Source organism: Solanum verrucosum, unplaced genomic scaffold (genome assembly GCF_900185275.1).
Source record: "Solanum verrucosum unplaced genomic scaffold, falcon-dt-bn FXZP01000093.1, whole genome shotgun sequence".
NCBI lineage: Eukaryota > Viridiplantae > Streptophyta > Magnoliopsida > Solanales > Solanaceae > Solanum > Solanum verrucosum.
Window position 1 is genome coordinate 2,243,614 of NW_026020065.1, and position 26,348 is coordinate 2,269,961.

Consider the following 26,348-nt stretch of genomic DNA (forward strand, 5'->3'; position numbering starts at 1 on the left):
AAAAAAAAACAAGTAAGATTATTGGCATCATGAGCTTAATTTGATCACTTTTATAGTAAAAGGTATATAGATTATTAGTATCATGATCTCGCACTTTATATATAGTGGGAAGAAGATAGATGTGAGATTGATGCATATTGAAACGCGAAAAAATCAACTTAGGGGGTACTGGATATTGTCTTAGCACACAGTACTATTTTACCGATTAACGTTGTAAAGCATCCATATTGCAACATGAAACATATATAAATTAAATCCAAACACTACTTTCTTCTCTTTTAATAAAACATACAAAATAACAAAAAGATACAAAGATAAAGTCGATTTTTCTATATATAGTACGTATATATATATATCCTCAACTTTCTATTTCAGACTTCCATACCACAAGTATACCTAGTCATGTAATAGTGCGTTTCACGTACTAAATCCAACCTTAAAATGTTGGAAATTATTTGTTACATTCCAAAATTATCTTCTTACACTTTGTATACATATATCCAAAAAATATATAGCACTAAAGCGTAAGAAGATAATATTAGATGGAGTACTACATATATTATTATTATTATTATTTTATTTTGTAGATTCTATATCTCGTTGATACATAAAACATCAGATGAGGTGAAGCTTTTTTGAACTTCCAGTGCTAGATCTTCCACACTAAGTTGGCACTCCAGACCTATCTGCATTACAAAATAATCAACAGAAGGAAAATATTAGAGTTAGAAAGATTTTTAAAGAAGTGTGTGTAGGGTGAAGAAAATGTAATAAAGTATATGAAAGTGTGCCATCTTTTAACGATTTAAGTTTTTAGATGACATAATTACACACTATATATGGTATACATTTAAGCAAGTAAAGATCTTTTTTCAGTCTCACCTCTACTATTATATCAAAAAAAATTCCACGCATAAAATTGAATCAAGCTTGCATGTAAAGACACGTGCTAATGATCTCAAACTTCTAGATGAGATGATTAGAGACTTCAACACTAAATTAATGATCACGGTTTACATATGGAATATATTTATAACACCAATCAAATTTATAAAATCCAAATATACTTAGTTGAATTCGATTCATTCTCTTCCTAACTATCATATTAGTCAATTAATGCATATGAAAGTCTAGATGTAAGATTTGCGGTTATAGTCAACTTGATCACAATAGTTTTTAAGAAAATGTATAGCTCATACTTCTAATACTATATTTATTTCTTTGTGACTTCATCAATTTTGTTCCTCTCACACATTACAATCTTACAAAATTTTATGATTATTGAAAACAATTGACACTACCAACAAGTATATTAGTACTGTGTGAAGAAAAAGTCTGAGACTGAGACGTACGTAGTTATTGTTAATTTCCAAATTAGAAATAATTAAAGGGATGTATGATGATCACCTTGATGACAAAGGAGTATAGAACAGTATCCTGCATGGTACTGATGTTGAGATGAAGAATCTCAAAAGAAAGTTTCTCTAACACATTGATTATCTTCACAATTTGACCTGGAATCCTCTTTGAAATTGTTCTCAACATAACATTTGATCCACATATTCTTGCTTCAACATCAGCCACTGGAGAATTACAACATGCTCCAAGTTCCTTGAAGTTATTATGAGTAATAAATGGAGTACTTTCAGGTGTAGGACTTAGTTGCAATGGCCTTGGAGTACTAGGACCAGGGCTAGGGCTTAGGCTCTTTCTTCGCTTTTTCGCCTCAAGAGATTGAAGGACAAGGTGTAATTCCTTGATGAATTCAATCACTCCTGCTATTATTGATGCTTGATCACCCTTCAAGTTCAATTACAAAGATTAGAACAAGAAAAAGAAGAATTAAACACCAAATTAAAAGGAAAAATTAAACCCTAAATATGGTACTTATTCAATACTTGAATCCAACACACCTTTTGGTATTTCTAATTCCTCCAATATATAGACTATCCATTGCATCTCTATATGAATAGAGCTCAAGTCATATATGCTAACAGTATAAAGAATCTTTCTATTATCGATCAACACAATTTAACCAGTTATAACAAGTTATTGCCATCTATAACCAAATTATTGTGCTTGACATACAATGATATAGAATTACAAGTTGTCATAGGTAATCATACACTCAAATCGATCGAGATTATGATCACTCCAATATGTACGTATATTTATAATTTCACATCTAAATACCTACCAAAACTCAAAGTATAATTATCACAAACAGTAATAACTAACGAAGCGTTTCAACCCCCAAACAAAAATCCAAAGGAAAAGGTGACGAATATCCTGGGGCGGAGTCAGGTAGGGTTAAGGAGATTCATTCAAATCGTCTTCAATGAAAAATTATAATTGTTTATACATGGTTAAATTATTTTTTTTATGTACATGATCATGTATTTACTTCTTTAAATTTTGTATCTCTTACTGAAAATTCTGGCTCTGACACTGGCAAGATAATTATACCGACTCAAAAGAATGAAAAAATTCAGAAAATTTAGAAGAAGAAGTACCCTTTTGATGTAGAAACAAGGAGTTAAGGAACGCAAAACCTTGAGATTTTCATTCATTTGTCTTCTCCTGTTTCTCTCCACTGCTATGTGAGACATGATACTTTTTTTTTCTTCTTAAAAAAGCAAACAAACCTAAATTGCAAGTTTTTGTGTGTTTTACAATTTTTTTTGTCTCTCAAAGAGCTTTATATATATAGTAACAGAAGAAAAATGTAAAAGAATAACTAGTTGTAGTGTGGGATATACCTAACTATCAGTCTATATTTTTTTCGTATTAAATGCTATGTGTTGTTCTCCCGTGACTGTTAATTTATTTTCACACGCAGTCTTTTATATATGAGACACAACAAATATAATTACATAAATAAACACGTAACATATATTATGAGTGTATGTATATATGTTTGTGGACAATATACAATATATATTATAGGTCTCACGCTTATTACCATATGGACATTTACGTTCCAGCGTGAGATAAAATTATATAACAAGTAGTAATTTCTTATTTGTTTATTTATTTATTTATTGTCATGCATGTAGAAGAGCTGCTCTTAATTTCTTTTGCTTCTTACTTCATGGTTCGTGCATGCACTCTAAATTCTGCATACATTTCACCACCTTCTTATTATGATAATTTATTTTTTATATTTTTTATTTTCTCAATTTTTAAGTCAACTTGATTTTTAACAACTTTTGCCCACAGATATATATGTTTCTATATTATAAAAATTTGTTTTTCTTTAATGTTAAATAGAGGATGACCGGCCATCTTATCTTTTGTGTGATAGTAGATAGGTGAGGGGTTGGAATAGTGTAGCACAAGAGGTGTGTAATCGATTTGTCATCTAATAAAGATCAATAAATTAAAGTAATTGTCTATAGTAAGTGGAACTGGTTACGTTATTGGAAAAATTACTATAATATTAATTCACTAACAACGATAATAATATACTTAATAAAATTTTACAAGTGAAGTTGGAGAAGCGTAGAGTGTTCGCAAATTTTATCATTACCCTGTGGAGATAGAGACACTATTTTGGAAGGATATCCGACTCAAGTACAACAAATTATAAGTATGAAATGGAAAAATGACAGTGAAGAAGATATAACAACTAATACGAAAATAGTAACAATAAAAGAATAGTGCAATAATTAAAATTATATATTTAAACAACATATGATGAAAAAAAATCAAAAGCAAGACATCACTACAAGACAAACTAATACTGATTCTACTCTAATCCACGCTATCCATACCCTTTTATCAAAGGTCATGTCCTCGATAAGCTGAAGTAGTGTGCATGTCTTGTTTAAACACCTCTCCTCAATACTTTTTTGGCCTACATTTACCTCTGCTGATATGCACTATATTCAACCTCTCACACCTCTTCATTGGAGCATCTATGCATCTTCTCTTATCCACAACGCCATTCCCACCTTTGCTCAAATATACTCATTCCTAATCTTATTGCTCTTAGTGTTCCCACGCATCATATCAACATCCTCATTTCTACAACATGCATTTTCTTAACATGGAGTTCTTGACTGACTAATACTAGATCTGTCCCATACAACAAAATAGGTCCAACCTTTTTGTCACACAAGATACTCCATAGGCAAGACTTCACTTTATTCATGTCGCACAAATACAATGTGTCAAATTGTCATCGATACTTTCCTAAATTAAAGACCTAAGATACTTGAAGTTGTTTCTCTTGGGGATATCCTATGAGTCAAGCCTCACTTTCATTTCTACCTCATGCATTGCATCACTAAATTTGCACTCTAAATATTTTGTTTTGGTCCCTGGTGCGAGCCCATCTCCATTGGAAAGTGTTTTGAGTCTTCTCCCACCATTCTAACTCGAGTCTTGACTCCATCATTTATGTCCTCTAGTCACTATTATACCTTTAGCGTACATGCATCTCTAGAAGAATTTTCTTAGACTTTGTCATTGGCCTTTTCAAGGACAACGAGCATCATATATAAGTTCCTCTTTCGTTCTCTATATATCTCCACAATTATCCGCTTAAGATAAATGACTTTTGTAGTAGAAAACCCTAGCATGAATCCAAATTGATTTTTCTAAATGGAAACCACCTTTCCTACTCTCATCTCCATCATGTTTCTAGACTTTAATTTCTGGATTAGCAACTTGATATCCTTGTAACTATTACAGTTGTTTATCATAATTTTTTTTATAAATTATCTCTACTTCTAAATTCAAATATATATTTATATTAAATATATTTTTTAATATCTGAAAAATGATAAATTAAAGTAAGAGTTCATTTAGAACTCTTCTATTGTGGATTTTGTTTTTAAACTGATGATTTTTTTTAATTTTGAAAAATCTAATTTATTTTCAAATTTAAATACTCTTAATCAGCTTTTAGTTCAATTTTTTTATTATAATATTTATTAGCTATGTTTTAATATTGCCAAGTTGCTTGCCACTTGGCTTAACCATGTTGCAAACTACTCTCCATTATATATATATATATATATATATATATATTGTCACGACCCAGACCGTCGTGATTGGCACCCACACTCAAACTGTTAGCATATCGAAATGTGGTACTCAATCCAATATTTATGCCGAAACGTGGCAACCGATCCCATGTTTATGCCGGAACGTGGCAACCGATCAATTCAAAAAACCACAATCACAATCACAATGTATATTCTCAAAATCATACAACAAGAGGTGATTCATGGGATACAATTATTCAATTATCCTCATTTACGATTAGGGTGATCAATAATGCAACATTCGCATACATACATGCATTATAATGAGTAATTACAAACATATATCACACCAACATGAAATCACAACCATCACCTACCTCGAATCCAAGCTTGAATAGCCTTAAGGCACTTGAATCTTCCCTTTCCGAATTCTTCCCGCTTGTTCGTGGTCTAAAAACATACAATTAACGCAAGGATCAATAAACGAGGCCTAATTACCCGGATCATAATAAATAATATCAACCCTAGGTCAAACCTTGATCCCCATACCCAGATTATGATTTTTTCCACCATTAACTTCAGATCAAAACCTTTCCCTAATGATAATTACCCAAGAAACTATGTTCCACTGATCGAAAAACGAATTCAGGGAGTTAAAACCTTACCTTTTGCCTCAAGAATGGTGAAAAACTGTCAAGAACTCGTCTGGGGTCGTTCCTTAGCTCTCAAAGTCGAAAAGTGCAGAATAAAGATATTTTTGGGGTTTATTTCCAACTTTAAGTCGCGTCTGTCCCGCCACATCGGTCTCACCCCGCTACAGAGGCCCCGCTCTGGCAGCAGAAATCTTGCTATTGCGGCTTGCACGGAACAATGAGTAATTTTAATAATTCCAATACCCCCATTTCACAACACACCTTCATCCCATGACACTCAGAAAATACCCGTTCACGCTAAGATCAATTCTGGGAGTTCTATTCACCAGAATTCAATTTCGTAAGGTCATACGAGTTCCTTTAACGTCTTAGTTATCTACTCATGTGATGGAAATCATAATTAGATCTCCCATTTGTTACCATATTTCTCTAGACCTCATTGACTTCGATTTCATCCGCATCTGGACCAGGTTGGGAAATTTCAAGATACTACCAAAAAGTTTTTCGGCCCAAAATTTTTCTCCGTTAGCTTTTCCATAACGATGGAATCAGGTCATTACAATAGATACCAATTACCCATCACTCGTCCCCGAGTGACAAACTAGGAAAAAGGGGCTAAAGTTAGGGTAGAGTAGTATTTGAATCGTCGAATTACTGGGGATACTTGTCTCACATGCCCTTCTTACCGAATCTCATTACCTCCTAAGAGTTTCACATCTCCAACCTCAAACCAACCAATTGAATATCTACACATCCTCCATTACAATTCCTCAATGAAATCATCTCAATACTCGAGTGATAAATATTGTTGTATGTAAACTTAACTAACAACAAAAATGATTCCCAACAACCACCAAAGTTGATCGTACACACGTCTACAACATGTTATTAAGGACTTTGACACAACATCAGGACGAATCCTTTCTCACATAATAAATTTCCATGAGCTTAAGTTACAAAATTTGATCTTTAGACACTAGATACTCATCGAGGGATATGTCCAAACATACAACCCTCCAACCATACTATCAAATGATAGGTTTAGCAATTATGATAGTAGATTACCCTTAAGAACAATAGAATTGGACCCAATGATCCCCGTATTCATCCACACACAATTAATACATGACCTCGACGACTAGACGAATATTAAGATTGCCGGACCACCACAAATACACATGGTAACTCTTCTATAAATTCTTATAAGAAAAGTGGTACATGTAGAACCACTAAAGTTCCTTAACAACACCAATTATGTCATTCGGAATAACCAAATCTTCCCAATCTGCCTACTCAACCAAGAGAACATCGCAGGATTTGGTACCCCTGATCCACCACTAGGGATCCACCCACAAAAGTGAAAACACACGAGAGCATAACTTGTTAGTCATACTCACAATACTAACAACCATCATAACATTCCGACTATTTACCTTATTGTCACGACCCGGGAGCACCCCCAAGTCGTAACAAGGCGTACTCGACCCCGAAGGGGTCTTATACAAGCCACATAGTCATTCATTGCATTCAATAATGAAAATAGTGCGGAATAAAAAAAAACTTATTTACGTCCACACATTTAAACTTCTTAAAACAACTTTAAAAAAATACACAGCGGAAGTCTAAGTCTCACATGGCCATCTTAGACACAGTCGCAAAACATAAGTAGGGACACGACCCTTTACAATCAAAAGAAGTCTATTACATGAACAAAAGAACTTAAAAGTCTTGTCCTCGAATCCATGAGGACATACCAAGTCTTGGAGGAAAGCAATCCAACACTTCAAACTAGCTAAGAGGGATCACTTGCCGGAACCTACACTTGTAGTAAAAACATGAAGAATATGGGTTAGTACACAAAAATGTACTAAGTATGATGACCATGCAAAACATGCTTTAAAGGGGACATTTTAGTTAGAAACCATGCATTATGCCACCTTTTTGAAATATCATGAACAATAGCATAAAAGACATACAAGACAAGCATAACATCAAGTAAGTCATAATATCACCTTTAAACAATATCCATATGAAAACCTTTACCTTGGACTTTCACCTCAAGAAACCCTTATGCTATACCTCGTGCAATGTATGAATGGCGTCCCATACCACCATCCATACTAAGGCACCACATTTAGGTCACTTAAAGTAACTTATCATTCCTTTCTTTCACCTTTGCACAATATTCATACATAAGAGGTATATCATTAATTAAGACATGACAAGGGAAAATAACTCGTAATATAACCCAAGTATAACATGCATAACATATTAAGCATTTAAGAGCCAACATTCTTTAATAACCTCATTTAGGGTACATTCATGTCACAGTCATTAGGATTTTAGAGAAACTCACTATGACTCTCTCCAAGCCTACTCGTGCAATGTATAGGTAGCATCCCATACTACTACCTACACTTTGTAGAACCTGTCAAGAAACCATAATGAAATCTCACATGATGGGAAGTAAGCGTTTAACCGACATAGACCATGAGAGCTTGTCATGGAATCCGGTGTCATGAGTCCCCACACCGAAAAGAGGTGGTCTACTTGCCTAAGGAAGACCGGTATATATAGCTTAATGGATCCACTAGCTTCCTATGCGGGCACATAGTTTATGGGATAAGGTAGACGATCATTGAAACTCATGCCTAACTGTCGGGGGAGTTTCCATCTAACCAAATCCGCTCGGTGCTTAGCCTACATTCCCATAGAATAGTTCATTACTTTGACATCATCACACATGAAAGGGTGCCATAAGCCTACCGATTCAAGGTACATTATTTAACACATGAAAGGGTGCCATAAGCCTACCGATTCAAGGTACATTATTTAACACATGAAAGGGTGCCATAAGCCTACCGATTCAAGGTACATTTAGGAAAGCTCATTAACTCCTCTTGAAAGGGTGCCATAGGCCTACCGATTCAAGTCTCATCATTAACCTTTATGGAAAGGTGCCATAGGCCTACCGAATCCAAGGTTCATTACTTATCATTAATGGAAGGGTGCCATTAGCCTACCGATCCAATGTTCATTATAAGCATGTGTGGAAGGGTGCCATAAGCCTACCGATCCAAGGATTCAACAATCAACAATATAATCATTTATACAAGAAAATGATGCATAAGCCCTACCAATTCAAGGTATACTTTATATTGAAGAATCCTTCATATTATATCATCAACATTCATGAGTGTCATCAACACATCTCTGGATTTCCATACATCTCATAACTCAAACTTTAAAGCATCGATTCATAAATTCTCCATAGTTGGACATTTTGTCAAATACCTTGAAGGCATGTAATGGAATCAAAGAGCATGGAAAATAGGGTAGTAATTATGCAACCAAACCAGTGAACAACCTACAACAACACCTTTACATTCATAACATGATCACATTATCTTCATTGAATTCTCATTCGTATAATGTCATGATAACACTCCAATTTCTCATACTATGCCTTTAAGGTCATAAGCCTCACATACCAATACACCAACAATACACCATAAAATAAGCATGGGTAATGACATACTTCAACAATCTAAAGACCTTTAAACAAGTTTGATTCATATACATTCATTATCTAGCAACCCACTTCATAAAGGCATAAACTAGGAATAGAGAGAAATCATGGGTTCATGGAGTATTTTCATCTTAAATCGTCAATACAACAACAATATAACCATAAAGTGCCATTAGAAACCTTTTAAAACCATTTGGTGGAAGAACCCATGAGATTGAGTGAAAACCTAGATTTTTCATACTTTGAAATAACTTTGGATTTGGCTCCTTGAATGGAAAATTAGACAAGGATCAAGACCACCATACCTTTGCTATGATCTCCCACGAAATTTGATGAAGAAACCACCTTCAAACCAAGCCCTAGCTCCAAGTTCTTGACTTTCTTAAATGGAGGATTGTAGAGAGGGAAATGTTTTTAGGGATGGGAATGAACTAATGGTATATAGGAAATAATATAAGTCCTTTGAAAAAAATGGTCCAACACTTAGAAAAAATTTCAGGCGGGTGAACAGTAATAAATAGTAAAATTAGCTACTGGAATTTGCATTTTCTGCCGGACAGACTTTACGAAAATGGGCATAACTTCTTCGTCCGAACTCCGAATGAGGTGAAACAAAGTGAGTTAGGTAGCTAACTCAAAGGGCTTTCCATGGATATATTATTTACCACCCAAATAATTTGTGTGCTAGGAGATATGACCCTCCAAAGTAGACCCTCGAAAAAGACTTCACTTGGAAATTTCGGATTTTGATACGGTTGCTCTAAAATTTGGGTTAGACCCATTTCCCACTCAATTTGACCCCCTAAACAAGAATATGAAGTCGGATTTTCGAAAAACGAAACGGATCTTTTTATATACAGCTAAACAAGTTTTCGGTAACTTCCGAAGCACATTTTTAAGAACTTTTTGGATCAAATTCAAATATAATCATTTCATTAAGTTCTCGACTCCAAACTCACATGTGAGGCTCTAGTTTCACTCTATCATTTTCCGAGTCGTTACACTTATTATAACCCAACACTTTTTAAATCAAACCTTTTTTAGGTACTTAACAATCAATAGTAATAGACTTTACAACTCAAGTGTAAGTCCTTTTAAATGCTCAATATTGGGTACAATTGATCATTTCTCACCTTGCCAATTCATACCTTGACAAAATGCATCACCACGAATGTAGATTCATAATGAAGAATCTGAATTGTAATTTCCACAATATAACACAATCCCTTTCTCTATCAACATTAGCTTGTACCTTGAAGATTTTTATGAATTCATGGATCTCTGTTTATCTTTGATAGCATCTCCATCGATCTTACAATATATTTCGCTAAAATTTCAATCATACTCATTACTAGACTCAAAAAAAAACCAAGCACTTGTCATCACACTCAAGCTAATGTCCGCACACTCTTTTCTCAAGTCTTTTTCGATAGTTTTTGACCAACCTGATGGATCTGTGACACTATTACCATAACCACAACAAAATGAATGAAATCACGCGTCTCTAAATCCAATTATCCAGCCCTTTAAAGATATCTCTTTAGCCTTTGCAATTAATAAAATATTCTTGCTCTCGCCTCTCTCTAAAGGTTGTACTACATCCCACTATTTTTCTTCATCATTATAACTCTAGCTCTTTAACATTCTATTCGAGTGGTGTCCTACTATCTCTTATAATTTTTCATACAACCACGTTACTCACCAACTATTAGAAAACCACAACCTTAGATACTCGCAAGTCATAATTACTATACACAAATTCGCTTAACCAACAACTTTATTATATAGTTACATCCCGTCACAATTCATCACGAACTCTTATTATCATTACGCTCAGTCAGCCTTGACTATGACTACGAAGCCAACCTTTCATCCACACGACACCTCAAACTCAAGTATACTCATCAAATTCAAAGGACTAACCCAATTTATACACACTTTCTTACTAAAATACTTCAATTTCCCTCACCCAAGTATACTCAATGGGATTTTGTTTATCTATAAGCTTGTCATTCCGGTATCGATCCACTCCTTTATGGCTTTAGATAAAATCACCAGTCTTCATACTACCCTCCTTCTTCTTAACAAACAAGACAGGAGCACCCTCATGGGGAAGCACTATGATGGATAAAACATTTATCAAAAAGCCCTTGGATTTAAGCCTTAAGCTCTATTAATTCTGCCGGAGCCATACAATACAGAGGGATGGAAATGGAGCGAATGTCAGTTTCCAAGTCAATGCAGAAATCTAATTCTCTATCCGGAGGTATACCAGGCAGATCCGTAGGAAACACTTCTTTAAACTCAGACACCACAAGAACAGACTCAATAGAGGAAGACTCAACCTCAACACCCCGAACATGAACCAAATAAGCCAAACAACCCTACCCTACCAGTTTTCTAGCCCGAATGAAGGATATGATCTTAGCTAGCTTAGGCTTGTACATCCCTTCCCACTTTAATCTTTCCCTACCGGAGATCTCTAGAGTTACCGACTTAGTATTACAATTAAGCGCGGTATAATAGGGGGACAACCAAGTCATGCCTAAGATTATATCAAGTCAGTCATATCCAGTAACCAAATCAACCCAAGTCTGAAAATCCATAAACATAATAGGAAAAACATGACATACAAGGGTAATTATGACTGACTCTTCAATTGGAGTAAAAATATGGATGGGGCATCAAGTATATCACAAACTACATCAAATCCCAAGGCAATTGAACTGGCACGTACGAATAAGTAGAACCCAGATCACACAAAATAATAGCCATCTGAGCACAGAAGAGAATAGCACTGGTGACCACGACATCACACCTCAAACTCGATCTTGCCCGAAAAAGTATATAATTGAGCCCTGTCGTCTTGACAGGCAACCTCCTTGCCTGGATGCACTACTCTTCTACCTGCAATACCATTTTCCCGGTCTCCACGGCCTCGCTGATTTCCTCCTCATATGCCCAAGTTCTCCAAAATTTTAACACACCTTATAACTTATATTCGATTGCTGAACATTGATCTAGATTGTGGGGGTTAGTTTAGGTACGATTCGGGGTCCATAATTGTGACTAGGGGAAAATATGAGAGACAGGGATGAGATTCTGTCTCACTCTAGCGGGAAAAATCCCGCACTGGCGGTCTCACCATTGAGGGGAAAATACGCCCCAGCGGCCCTGACAGAAACAGAACCCCTGCCAACAATTTTTGGGGTTCATCTCTTTTTTATATTTCCCTTAGATTCCCCAGCTATAACTAGACATTTAAGAAAATCCCTTTAGCTAGAACAATCATTGTCTGCCCTCCGGTCGACCCAACGAAGTACGTACTTTAGAATTTTTTTACATCTTTTCAACACTACCACACACATATCCCCAGGATACACCCAGACTCGCACACGGTTATCAGTTGGTCGCAACACACGTCAATATTCCTCATTTACGAACCACATCATTGTTTAACTAGACCCTTGCACCTAATTTCGTGATGACTTTCTTTTCACAATAAATTTCTCGACACTCAAACAGTTACAACTTACAGACAAGTCCAAATTCTTTAATTAGTTCATTCCATAGACGACTGTTACTAATCATTTATGCCTTATACAGCCCCTAAGGCCAGATACCAATTGGAACCTTCTCAGTTTCAATTAACTTGCTTGTGTCCCTTCAGCCGGGACTATGATGTCTAGTTCACTTCGTTGAGATACCAATTGGACTCAACTCATACCACAAGTGACAATAGTATCTAGCGAGCCCTACAAAACTACTAATTTCAATCATAGAACTTGGTCTAACCCAATTCTTAACCGCCTCAATCTTTAACTGATGGTAACCAGACCTTAAATCAACCTTAGAGAAAATCGATGCACCTTGTAATTGGTTGAAAAAGTCATCTATCCGAGGCTATGGATACTTGTTCTGAATGGTGACCCTATTCAACTGTTGGTAGTCTATACACATCCTCTCTTGCTAGTGATGGTGTTACACTTTTGTTGCTCTAGTTCGGACCATAGAGTGAATGAGGAAAGATACCAATTTGTATCACGTAGATACTAATTGGATTCAAGTCATAGCACGAAGGAGTAGAAAGAAGTGAGTTTTTCCTAAAGTCCTATAGCCTCTCGAAGAAAAGTACGGACGTCATTGTACCGTTCACAAAACTCTACTAGACTCGTTTTGGTACAATGAGATCAACGAACCTAGGGCTCTGTTACCAACTTTGTCACGACCTAGACCGTCATTATTGGCACCCACATTCAAACTGTTAGCATATCGAAATGTGGTACCCGATCTAATGTTTATGCCGGAACGTGGCAATCGATCTCATGTTTATGCCAGAACGTTGCAACCGATTCCATGTTTATGCCAGAACGTGGCAACCGATCCATTCAACAAACCACAATCACAATCACAATGTATATTCTCAAAATCATACAACAAGAGGTGATTTATGGCATACAATTATTCAATTATCTTCATTTACGATTAGGGTGATCAATAATGCAACATTTGCTTACATACATGCATTATTATGAGTAATTACAAGCATATATCACACCAATACGAAATCACAACCATCACCTACCTTGAATCCAAACTTGAATCCCCTAAGACACTTGAATCTTCCCTTTCCAGATTCTTCCCGCTTGTTCGTGGACTAAAGACATACAATTAACGCAAGGATCAATAAACAAGGCCTAATTACCCGGATCATAATCAATAATATCAACGCTAGGTCTGATCCCTATACCCAGATTAGGGCTTTTTCCACTATTAAATTCAGATCAAAACCTTTCCCCAGTGATAATTACCCAAGAAACAACATTCAACAGATTAAAAAATGGATTCGGGGAGTTAAAACCTTACCTTTAGCCTCAAGAATGGTGAAAAATGGTCAAGAACTCATTTGGGGTCGTTTCTTAGCTCTCAAAGTCGAAAAGTGCAGAATAAAGACGTTTTTAGGGTTTATTTTCGACTTTAAATCGTGTCTGTCCCGCACAACGGTCTCACCTCGCTACAGCGGCCCCGCCCTAGCGGCAGAAATCCCGTTATAGCGGCTTGCACAGAATAGTGAGCAATTTTCATAATTCCAATACCCTCATTTCACAACACACCTTCATCCAACGATACTCAGAAAATACCCGTTCACACTAAGATCAATTCCTAAAGTTCTATTTACTCGAATTAAATTTCGTAAAGTCGTACGGGTTCTTTAACGTCTTAGTTATCTATTCATGTGATCAAAATCATAAGTAGATCTCCCATTTGTTACCAGGTTTCCCTAGACTTCACTGACTCTGATTTCGTCCACATCTAGACTAGGTTGAGAAATTTCAAGATACTACCAAAAAGTTTTTGGGCCCAAAATTTTTCCCCGTTAGCTTTTCCATAACGACGAAATCAGGTCGTTACACACACACACACACATATATATACTCCATTTAAAAAAGAATGACCTTCTTTCCTATTTAGTCTGTTTAAAAAAGAATGACCTCTTTCTATTTTTAGTAACGTATTAATTTCAATTTTTCACGTGACATGTTTAAGGCCACAGGATTAAAAGACAATTTTGTACATTTGACATAACTTTAATTTAGGACCACATGATTCAAAAGTCTTCTTTAATTTCTTAAACTCCGTGCCAAGTCAAACTAGATCATTCTTTGTGAAACGGAGGGAGTAATATTTTTTAATATATGAAAATGATAAATTTATGAAATAGTAAGAATTATTTAGAACTCTTCTAATGTGTATTTTGTTTTTAAAGTTTAAACTGATGGTTTTTTTTCCTTCTTTTAAAAAATCTAATTTATTTTCAAATTCAAATACTCTTAATCTTTGAATTCAATTATATGTATAGAGAGAGATATTGTCACGACCCAAGTGCAACACCCCGCTATTTGAAAGAGCTAAATTTAGAAAGAACTATTTTGGAAAGAATGAAAAATCTGAAATTTGGCAAGTTATGTTAAGTATAAGTTTTTGGGTCAACTTCAAATGACCATAACCATATTTGAATTATCTTTCCAAAGCCACCGAGTTTGCTTAATTTCGAGTTCGTATGAGGGAGATATGCCCATTTGAAGTCGGGCCGTCTAGATAAGGAAAGTCAAAACCAGATTTTAGAAGGGTATTATGGTCTTTTCCATACCCAATTGATTTGTTTCGTTTTTAGAAGTTTAATTGGGGTTTAAACTGAGTTAGTTCAGTTTACGCATTTACCAAATCACGCTACGTTTTTTGGAGGAAGAACTCAAGATAGAAAGGAGAAGAAAAATTCAAGATTCATCAAGTTCTTGCGATTTTGATTTCAGATTTCGCCAAGGATTCAATCCTACGAGGTATGTGAGTTCACATAGCATTAAGTTTGTTCACTCACGTTTAATGTTTATTTCAACGTGAATTCATCCTAAAAAGGTTGAAAGTTTAATGTTCTTGATGTGTGTTCTTGAATTTGCTTTCGTTCTTAAATTGGGCTGAGATTGAGGAATTTTTTAGATCATTGCATCAATTTATAGAGTTGTTTTGAGTTAGATTCTTGTGTACATGTATTGGGTATATGAATCTAAAGGGAAATTGAGAAAAATAATCTAATTAAATCGTATTAAGATAAAACAAATGTGTTGAAATGTTCGTCAGGAGAAAAGCTGGCGCGACGCTCCCCTGATGCGCTAGGGAGGCTTGGGCGACGCGCCAGCAGTGCGCCAGAAATGAGCCCCAGTAACTTAGGGGCTGGCACCCCGCGCTAGGAATGCCTGAGTCGTCTACCCCCATCCATTTTTCATCGTTTAGCCCGTTTGAGTCCTTCTAAAGTGTACTAACACCTCCTATTGATTCTAACTACTCTAAATAACTTCTAAACATCTATAAATCATTAATCCATAAATTCAAATTCAAGGCAAGTTAAGAGCCAAGTCTAGAGAGTTCCTTGAATCATTTTCAAAAGTCTTTTGCAGTTGCTTTAAACTTGTTTTAAGACTTGTGTTTTGAGTTGAGTAAAGAGTAAAAAGTGAAGTTCATTTCTTCAAAAAGAGTATATGGGGACTATGTATTCCCAAAGGGTAAATATTTTTATATTTAAACAAGAAAGGAAACACCGATTACCAATAGAGCCTTTGAGCTAGTTTTTCAGTAAAAAGTAAATGCTTTCACAATTAAGCAAGAGAGAAAACTTTGATTTTCAAGAGAGCTTTTGAGCTAAGTTTTTGAGCAATAATATCAAACCACAGAAAAAGTTATGTTTTTAAACATATGAGGTAGTAATATTTTGGGAGTAGTATTGAGCACCGATATGGTGGAGAGTTCAGACAACTCACAACCCTCATAAACTATGTAGTCATCATGAGTAGAAAAGACTCATACTTTTTAGATAATTCCTTAGTGCTTTTTAACATAGACTAGTGGATCCACTTAGTAGTTAGGTTCTATACCCTTGGCAAGGTATCGGACGACCCTAGCAGCGTGAGGCAAAATGTTGTATCATTACATAACTCTTAAGTGATGGTTGTCGTTTAGAGAAACTCCCACAATTATATTTTGTATTCTTATATACACAGAGTTATTTGTATTCGTATATACACACAAAGTTTATATTGTATCTTTGCATACAGACTGAGTTACTATTGTATTTCTAAATACACAAAGTCGTTATCCATGTTTTAAAATCTTTTCTTTATATTGCATTCATATTATTGCTTTATATTGAAATGAGTTAATGATTTGAGTTGAGCCAGGTATGTTCTTTCAGTTCCTTTCAAGCTAATGTCTTGTTATAGAATTCCCCCCGCATGCCCGTACATTCAATGTACTAATGCCATTTGGCATGCATCATGTTTATGATGAAGATACAGGTAACCAGGATCAACACCCAGTGTTTCGTTGATCTAGTTGAGCATTCAGAGTCTTGTGGTGAGCCTCCTTGCTTTCGGAGGATCCCTTTTATTGCTTTATCAGTTAGTTTATTAGGATGTCGTGGGTCTTGTCCCGACGTTCATCTCAATTGTTAGAGACTTCATAGACAGTTAGATGATGTTAGTTCATAAGTCTTTGCTTTCCATTTCAGTTATGCTTGAGAGTTGAGTTGCCACTTTGGTTAGTGAATGTTTATTTATAACACATTCTCAATTATGTTTGAGCTTTCAGTTTACTTTTGAAGTACATTTATATCGAGTAAAGTCTTCCGCTAAGAGTTAAGCCAGGCCAAGGGTTCGCTTGGAGCCAGCAATGGTTCTCAAGTTACATCCACGTCAGGGGTGTAGGCTCGAAACGTGACACCGAGCCTACACCCTAGACGTGCCTGACACTCGAGAACTATTATTGGTCCCCAAGCAAACCCTCATCTTGACTTCATACAAGCGGAAGACTAACTCAAGCGTACATAAGCTTAGTACTAAATTAAATTCATTAAACTCAAATACTCAACTTTAAAATAATCTGAACAATACTCAATAGAATAACTCAGAGTTTGTAAAAACAACTCAAAGAAGATACATCTCAAAACTACTAACTGTAAGGTAAATGCGAAGTCCTCCGAAATATAAGAAGGCCCACCAAAGCTGACTGGAACTGCAAGTGATATCAACGAAGCTTTTGTTGATGACCTTGAATACTTGTATCTGCATTATAAAAGATGTAGGCCAGATGACATCAGTAAATGAAATGTACGAGCATGTAAGGGGAATTCTAAAGCATAAACATAAGCTTGAACTGATGGAAAAGAATCATACTTACCTCTTCTCAACTTAACTCAATGAAACATAGTTCAACTCAACTCAGAGAAATAAGGCTTAATAATAAGATACTCAACTCGGTGAAACATAGTTCAACTCAATAAAAAAGATACTCAACTCTGGATACTCAAGGATAAAGCATTAATAAAAGATGAAATATATGGAAAAATGTTAAACAATAATAGCAACTCAATTGTATGTAAAAATACAATATTAACTCATTTGTATGTAAAAATACAATACTAACTCTTATTTGGGAGATTCTCTAACCGACAACCATCACTATGAGTTATGTGATGATACAACGTCTCGCCCATGCTGCCAGAACTGTCTTATACCTTGACAGGTATAGAAATTATCAACTAAGTGAATCCACTAAGCTATGCTTAAAAGCAATAAGGAATCATCTAAAAAGTATGAGTCTTTCTACCCACGTTGGCATACATGATTTATGGGGTCTGTTAGTTGTCTGAATTCTCTCCCATATCAGTGCTCAATACTACTCCCAATAATATAGCTCATGCATATGTTTAAAAAACATTTCCTCATCCTCAACTTTGAGATTATTACTCAAAAGGTTTCTCTTAAAAAGATTATACTACAAAAAACTCCTCACGAACTTTTTTGGAAATCGATGTTTCCTCTCTTCTTAAATGTAAAAAACATTTACTTTTTGGGAATACTTAGTTCCCATATATCATTTTGAAAAATGAAACTTGACTTTCTTCATCCCCATCCTCATGTACTCAAGTCTTAAAACAAATTATAAATAATTGTAAAAGACTTCTCAAAATAGGGTTCATGCCGAATTATGGACGTGAAAGACTCGATTCAAGATTTTCAATAACCATATATAGAACTCAATACTTGAAACTCAACAACTCCAGAACTCAAGGACTCAATGATACTACTCATCTCAAGAATGCTCGACTTAGGGGGTTCATGCGGAATTATGGGCATGAACAACTCAGCTCAAAGACCTTCATGGGTAACATGTACTAGTCCCATGATTAGGAATATAATCTCAAAATGATTAGGAACTCAATGATCAAGACTTAGAACTTGAGGATACTACTCCTCTCAAAGATACTAAAATTATGGAGTTCATGCGGAATTATAGACATAAACAAATCGACTCAAAGGTCTCAATGAAAATATAGAAGTTGTCACGACCCGAGCCTACACCCTGGACGTGGCCGGCACTCGAAGACCATTGCTGGTCCCCAAGCGAACCCTCATCCTGGCTGACTACAAGCGGAAAACTGATTCAAGCATACACAACTTAAAAACTGAAATAAAAGTTCGTAAGACTTAAATACAAACTTTAAGTCCAAAGAAAAACTCTGTATAATAAAATATATACAACTCGCCATAAAAAGGCAACTTTAGTCTTTAAAACATTTAATAAATAAATGATACAGACTTCTCAACTGTACTGACTATCTATGAAGCCTCTAACTGATAAAGATGGAAGTCGGGACAAAACCCACGACATCCTAACAACTGATGTAACTGAAAGGTAAATGAAATCCTCCGAAAGCAAGGAGGCTCACCATAGCTAACTCGAACTCTCGGATGTATCAACGAAACTCCTGTTGATGATCCTGAATACCTGTGTCTGCATCATGAGAAGATGCAGGCCAAATGGCTCAGTACATGGAATGTACGAGCATGTAAGAGGAATTCTAAAACATAAACATAAGCTTGAAACTTGATAGAAATGAAACATACTTACCTCTTCTCAAACTTACTCAACTCAAGGAATACTCAAGGGTACTCAAAACTACTCAAACTTACTCAACTCAGAAGTACTCAAGGATAAGATACTCAACTCCGAGATTAGAAACTCAACTCAAGGATATGATATTCGACTCTGGATACTCAAATCTGGATACTCAACTTTGAATACTCAACTAAATATGACTGAACTTATTTCAATATAAAGCAATTTAAAGCAAGTGCAATATAAAGAAACAAACTGTTTAAACACATGCTGTCAAATCTGTGTGTATGCAAGGATACAACATAACTTTGAAATGTATATAAAAATACAATAAACTGATGTATATAAAAATACAATAACTTCTGTGGGAGTTTCTCTAATCGACAACCATCACATAAGAGCTATAGTGATGATACAGCGATCTACCTCACGCTGTCAGCGCATCCTATACCCGGCCAAAGGTATAGAACCTGAACTACTAATGGATCCACTAGTCTATGTGAAAAGGATTCATCTAAAAAGTATGACCCTTTTCTACCCATGATGGCTACATGGTTTATGGGGGCTGTGAGTTGTCTGAACTCTCCCCCATATCGGTGCTCAATACTACTCCCAAAAATATACTAGCTCTTATGTTTTAAAAAACATACTTCTTTCTGCTGATTTGAGATAATTGCTCAAAAACTTAGCTCAAAGGCTATCTTGGAAATCTCAGTTTCCCTACTTGCTTCATTTAGAAAGCTATTACTCTTTTCTGAAAACTAGCCCGAAGGCCCTTTGGAAATCTCAGTTTCTGTTCTTATTTAAATGTGAAAACATTTATAAACCCTTTGGGAATACTTAGTCCCCATATACTTTTGAAGAAAAGGACTTCAAACTTTACTCTTCACTCTTTACTGAACTCAAAACTTAAGTCTTAAAACAAAGGTAAAGCATTTGTATAAGACTTCTTAAAATGTGGTTCGTGTCGAATGATGGACATGAACGACTCAATGCAAGGTTTTCAATAACCACAGATAGAACTCAAATACTTGGAACTCAAGAACTTCAATAATACTACTCATTTCAAGAATGTTCAACTAAGAGGGTTCATGCGGAATTATGACCATGAACGACTCAACTCAAGGACTCAAAGATACTTCTCTTCTCGAGACTGCTCGACTTATAGGATTCATGCGGAATTATGGGCATGAACAATTCAACTCAAAGACTTTATGGGTAACATGTAATAGTCCCATGCTTAGAAATATAATCTCAAAGGGGATTAGGAATTCAATACTCAAGACTTAGAACTTGAAGATACTACTCCTCTCAAAGATACTCAACTTCTGGAGTTCATGCAAAATTTATGGGCATGAAAGACTTGACTCGTAGGTCTACATAACATTATGAAACTCATCTATGTGACTCTTCTCATTCTCTGACTTACTTCCTCAAAACTTAGTTCAAATCGATAGTTGATCTCAAAGGATTCACAATTGAACTCAAAGACTTTCTTGAACTCTACTCTTAACTCTCTCTTGATTTTGAATTATGAATTCAAGAGTTATGATTCATGATATGAAGGATCTCAATAACAATATAGATATTCGATAATTAGGAATAGAACTTTTAAAAGAAACATGAATTCAAGAACTCAAAATCAACTTATCTCAAGAATATTCAAATCTAGGGAAAGTATCCTAGATTACTCTTTTTCTGATCTGAAAGTAGATGTAGGGCGTGAGGACGAACTAGTCCAACACTATGATAGCCTTACATACCTAGAAGAACAAGATTCTTGAAGAATCTTGAAGAATCTTGAAGAATCTTTAATAATCTTAAAGAAGAACTTGATTAGAAGCCTTGAAACCCTAGCTTGAAGGTAAACAATCAAGAAGACCTTTCTTGAGATTCTCGAGTTAGTTTATTAAAATCTCTATAGCCAAAAATTATGATTTTCATGAGTGAAGATGTAAATCTGACTGTTTTGAGCCTTTTATTAGTCAATAATTTCATTTATGGTTTCTTGGAGGTAAAAAGACAAAAATGACTCTTTTAAATATTTTCCCGTCGGCTAATTCGTAACAGCACTGTATAGGTTACTAAAATAGTCATAACTTTTTACTCATATATTGGATTGACGTGAAACTGGTGGGGTTGGAAAGTAGATTCAATTACCTTTAATTGGATAGGCTATGGCTCACGTAACTCTTAATATTCTAAGAGATATGGTCGTTTAAAGTTGACCTAAGAAGAATCTTACTTCAAAATTTAATGAAACTTCAAGAACACTTATCAATAACTTATCAAGAACTCTAATCTTTAAATTTCAAGAACGAAATTACGCTAAATAAATCATGATTGGCGTGTGGGTGAAAGAACCCAACACTATGGAAGCTTACATACCTCTTAGGGATCAAATCCATGGCGAAAATCCGCTACAACACGCAAGAATCTCGACGAACGCTTGATCCTCTCCTCTTTTCTCCTCTTCTCTCTTCTTTTCTCTTCTTGAACTCTCAACTAAAACCCTAGGCCAATTTTAGGATTATAAAACTGAACCTAATAGTATTAGACCCTTAAAATATTACTAAAAACGAATTAAAGCTGGTTGGGTAAGGAAAAGACCAAAATACCCCTCTTTATTTTCGGCTAACTTTCCTTAACTGGACAACTGATCTTCAAAAGGCCATATCTCCCTCATCTGACCTCGAAACTTAGCAAACTCAGCGGCATTGGAAAGATAATTCAAATATCTTTCCTACGGTATATAGTAGTACACCTAAATCATCCTGAGCTATGAGTTATGGTCGTTTGAAGTCGACCCAAAACTCATAACTTACAAAATTTCAGATTTTTGCTATTTCCAATTTAATTCTTTTTGAAACTCAAGGTGCTACATCTAGTGACCTTAACACTTAAGAAATTTTAAATTCCTTGGTAAAATCTCACTTATTACGAAGAACGGTTCGAGTGTTAGTTCGAAAATTTTCTGGGGTGTTACAGAAGTCATGGGTACAACTCTTCTCAATCTCATACTTACTTCCTCAAAACTTAGCTCAAATCGATAGTTGATCTTAAGGGATTCACAATTGAGCTCAAAGACTTTCTTGAACTCTACTCTTAACTCTTTCTTGAATTTGAACTATGAATTTAAGAGTTATGATTCATGATATGAAGGATCTCGTGATGATTAAATGTAGTTTAGAGTAGTTAGAATCAGAAAGGAGTAAATGTACATCTTAAAAGAACTCAGACGGGTCAAACGATGGAATAAAGACGGGAGCAGGTGACCCTGGCACCAACCCCTAAATTACAAAAGATGGTTTGGGGCGCACTCGAGTGACGCAGCGCCCCACCCCCTGCTTAGTTTTCTGATGATTTTTCTTGCTTCAATTTTGTGTCTAACTTCTCTAGAATCGAACGATTCCTCTCAAACTCTTTTGGATTCTTAGACCCAACATAACTACAACAAAATATGCTCTAAATCACTCAAGAGCAATACTCAAACTCAAGAGTCTCATTGCAAGAACTCAACGAAATCTCATACTTAAAGAATTAATCACAAACTTAAAAAAAACTCATCAAGAACTCAAATATACTCAATCTTGTGAATGAAATTCGAAAAAGGAATTCATGATTGGCGTGTGGGTGAACGAACCCAATACTATGAAAACTTACATACCTCTTAGGATCAGATCCTTGGCGAAAACCCCTCGAAAATTGCAAGAATCTTGATCGTTCTTCCTTTTCTCCTTCTTTCCTCTTCTTGAACTCCTCTAAATAGCCTAAGCATAATTTAGAGATAACTAAAACTGATTCCAATCATTTTAGGCCCCTAAAAGGTTAGAAAAATGAGCTAGGCTAGTGGGGTAAGGAAAAGACCAAAATACCCCTAATTAATTTGGGTATCTTTTCTTAACTAGACAGGCTGAACTCAAATGGGCATATCTCTCTCATCCGAACAAGAAATTTAGCAAACTCGGTGGTGTTGGAAAGAGAACTTGGAGATCTTTCATTTGATATCTTATGGGTCTCCTAACTCATCTTGTACATAAAGTTATAGTCGTTTGAAGTTGACCCAAAACTTAAAAGAACCTAGGATTGACTTGAATGAATTCTCTTTAGTTCTTTTTAGAACTCAAGGTGCTACATCTAGTGACCTTGACACTTAAAAAAATTTAAATTTCTTGGCAAAATCCTACTCACTGTGAAGAATGACTTGAGTCTTAGCTTAAAAATTTTCTAGGTGTTACAAATATGTAATTTATTGCTTTATATTATGTAACAAAGATGTAACAAAAGATGAAGAATCATTCAAGTAAATGAAATAACTTATGGTTATTTACTAGGTGAAAGTCCAAGCATTTTAAAATAATTTTTTAAAATTTAATTTGTTGATCTGATTTTGGTTGCTAGCTACCTGAACTTTTAGAGTTTGCTTGATCTTACTTGTCAAACTGTGGCAAATATGATCAAAGGGAAGACTCCAGAAGAGGAGGTTAGAAAGGAGAATGCATAGGCATTTGAGTGAAGCCAATGTTTTCATATGATGGGACAAATTTATTTGTTTATATATATATGATGGGCCAAAATACGAAAACATTGGTTTCACTCAAATGTCCAGGCATTTTCCCTCCTAACCTCCCCTTCCTTGGGCGTTAAGTCGTTCTTAATTAATGTTAAGGTCTCGCGGATCTTCTTTGGAGTCTTTCCTTTGATCGTATCTGCCACAGTCTGACAAGTGAGATCAAGTAGGCTTTTAATGTTCAGGTAGTTAGCAGGCAGAATCAAATCAAAGAACTAAATAAGAGAAGTTGTTTTAAAATGCTTAGACTTTCACTTAATAAATTACCGTAAGTTATTTCATTCATTTGAGTGATTTTTTTTCTTCCATTACATCTTTATTACATAATTTAAAGATTATATAAATACTTTAAAATTTATTATCTAATTAGTTATTAAAATATCTTTTTACATTTTGTACATTAAAAATATAAATAGTATTTAGATGAATGAAAATGACAATCCAACTTTGAAGTTAGAAGCTTTCCACTTTTAATATATATATAAACTGTATTTTTGGTTTTTAGGTATGTACAAAGATGAAATTAGGTTTGGTATTACTCATTATGCAATGATAAGTTTTGGATTGGTAGCGTTTGATTGTGTACCTGTAGGAAGTTTCTAGTCGGATTTGTTTTATTCCTTGTGAATGGTACACAATCACCACTGGTATCTAAAGATTGTCTAAGGAATGAAAACAAATGTTAAATTACATATAAAGTGGCTCAAACTAGGTAAAAGAATAAAATAGGGATCAATTTTGGTAGTATTATTACCACAACTCATAGAGAGAGTAAGTTTTCCTTTTCTTAATTTTTTATAATTAAGGCATTGATTGTTGAATTATGACTAAAAGATAAAATGCATTGACTCTTGTATATCATAAGCTAAGGAGAGTTGATATTTCCAAGTGAATATTCCAAGTAACTATTTTTTATTCGAAAATATAGGGCTTTTATATTGACCTTTTGGCTAATTGTAAATTGTAAGTAGAAAATGTTAAAGATAAATTTTTTTATCCAAATAGTGCTTATATCAATTCAATAAAAACAAAAGAAGCAGTCTTCAATACAGATTCTCACCTTATTTCAACATTTAACCATTATAAATTCATATAATTTAGCCAACAAAATTCACTAAACTCCTTAATCGTTGATGACAGGTAAACAAAAATATTCCAGTCTTTGGAACTTGGATTATATCAATCATCTCTCCAATCCATTCTTGTCGAAAATACGAACATGGAATGTCATCCTTCCATCATAATGAAAAAGTAGAAACTCACCACCTTCAAAATGCTGCTTCTTTTGAAATTTCTTCCAATCTGCACCGTGGAAGAATGTCCCATTTTCATCCTCTCGTAGTTTCAAGTTCCAATTCTTTCCACAATGCCCTTTTAGCAAGACTGTTTCAGTTACTTCTTCTGTCATATGCTTCACAAAGTTTGCTGAAATTCTCTACAAGATATGAAAACATAATATATTTTTTGCATGTTCAATGCGAGAAAACAATTAGCATACATGGGCAAAGTATGATAGAGATATTATAGCAGTAACTACTAGTATTCATTGTAGTATTATTGATCTAATTAATTGAGTTCAAGTTTCACCTTTTCAACCGTTAATTAAAATTTAGTTGACTTTTCACGATTTAAGTCGAATTTAAGTTTCAACTCTATCCATCAACAAAGATATTTGCATGTGTAATTCATAGGTACGATCAAACAAGCATCAGATGAGCTCATTAAGTAAACTCTGACTAATATTAATTTAAGATCTGCAAATCTTATCTATATGGTCTTTCATGTTCGTTTGGTCTTATTCATTGGTTACGCCTAGCAGGATGACCTCTGACAGCTCTTCGTGGAGGCATGATTAACTGAAAGACACGCACAAGCACGAATTAGAAAGAGACTTTATAGAGATGAACTCTATCGCACGAAATGAGTATGAAAGAAGTGAAATAATTTCCTAAATGTTGCAGCCTCCTAATTATAGATGTGGCGTGCTTCATACCGATAACTAAGACTCTACAGACACGACTTCATAGACTCCCTAGGACTCTTGAACTCTGTGCTCTGATACTAAGTTTGTCACACTCCGAGCCTACGGGGGGGGAGGGGGGGGGGGATTGGCACTCGAGAACCATTGTTGGCTCCAAGCGAACCCTTGGCCT

The 26,348-nt window shown here is 35.1% G+C and overlaps 2 protein-coding genes across 2 annotated transcripts in view; both read right to left on the bottom strand.

The window, feature by feature from the left end:
* Positions 1 to 26,348, bottom strand: part of LOC125823662 (uncharacterized) — a 608,951-nt gene that overhangs the window by 302,669 nt on the left and 279,934 nt on the right. The gene's annotated exons all lie outside the window — the stretch shown is intronic.
* On the bottom strand, positions 572 to 2,657 carry LOC125823686 (transcription factor MUTE). The gene is made up of 3 exons (XM_049503053.1): positions 2,514 to 2,657; positions 1,408 to 1,800; positions 572 to 686 (listed from the first exon to the last, which is right to left on the bottom strand). Exons 1-3 carry the CDS (start codon positions 2,607 to 2,609, stop codon positions 591 to 593), a joined length of 585 nt encoding a protein of 194 aa, XP_049359010.1. The 5' UTR covers positions 2,610 to 2,657; the 3' UTR covers positions 572 to 590.

What these genes read in the sequence shown, in the direction of transcription:
- LOC125823686 (XM_049503053.1), bottom strand. Translation starts at nt 2,609, where the DNA reads ATGTCTCACATAGCAGTGGAGAGAAACAGGAGAAGACAAATGAATGAA. An exon ending in CTTGTTTCTACATCAAAAGG is followed by an intron (nt 1,801 to 2,513) that starts GTACTTCTTCTT and finishes TTGAACTTGAAG; the next exon opens with GGTGATCAAGCATCAATAAT. An exon ending in TATACTCCTTTGTCATCAAG is followed by an intron (nt 687 to 1,407) that starts GTGATCATCATA and finishes TTTGTAATGCAG; the next exon opens with ATAGGTCTGGAGTGCCAACT.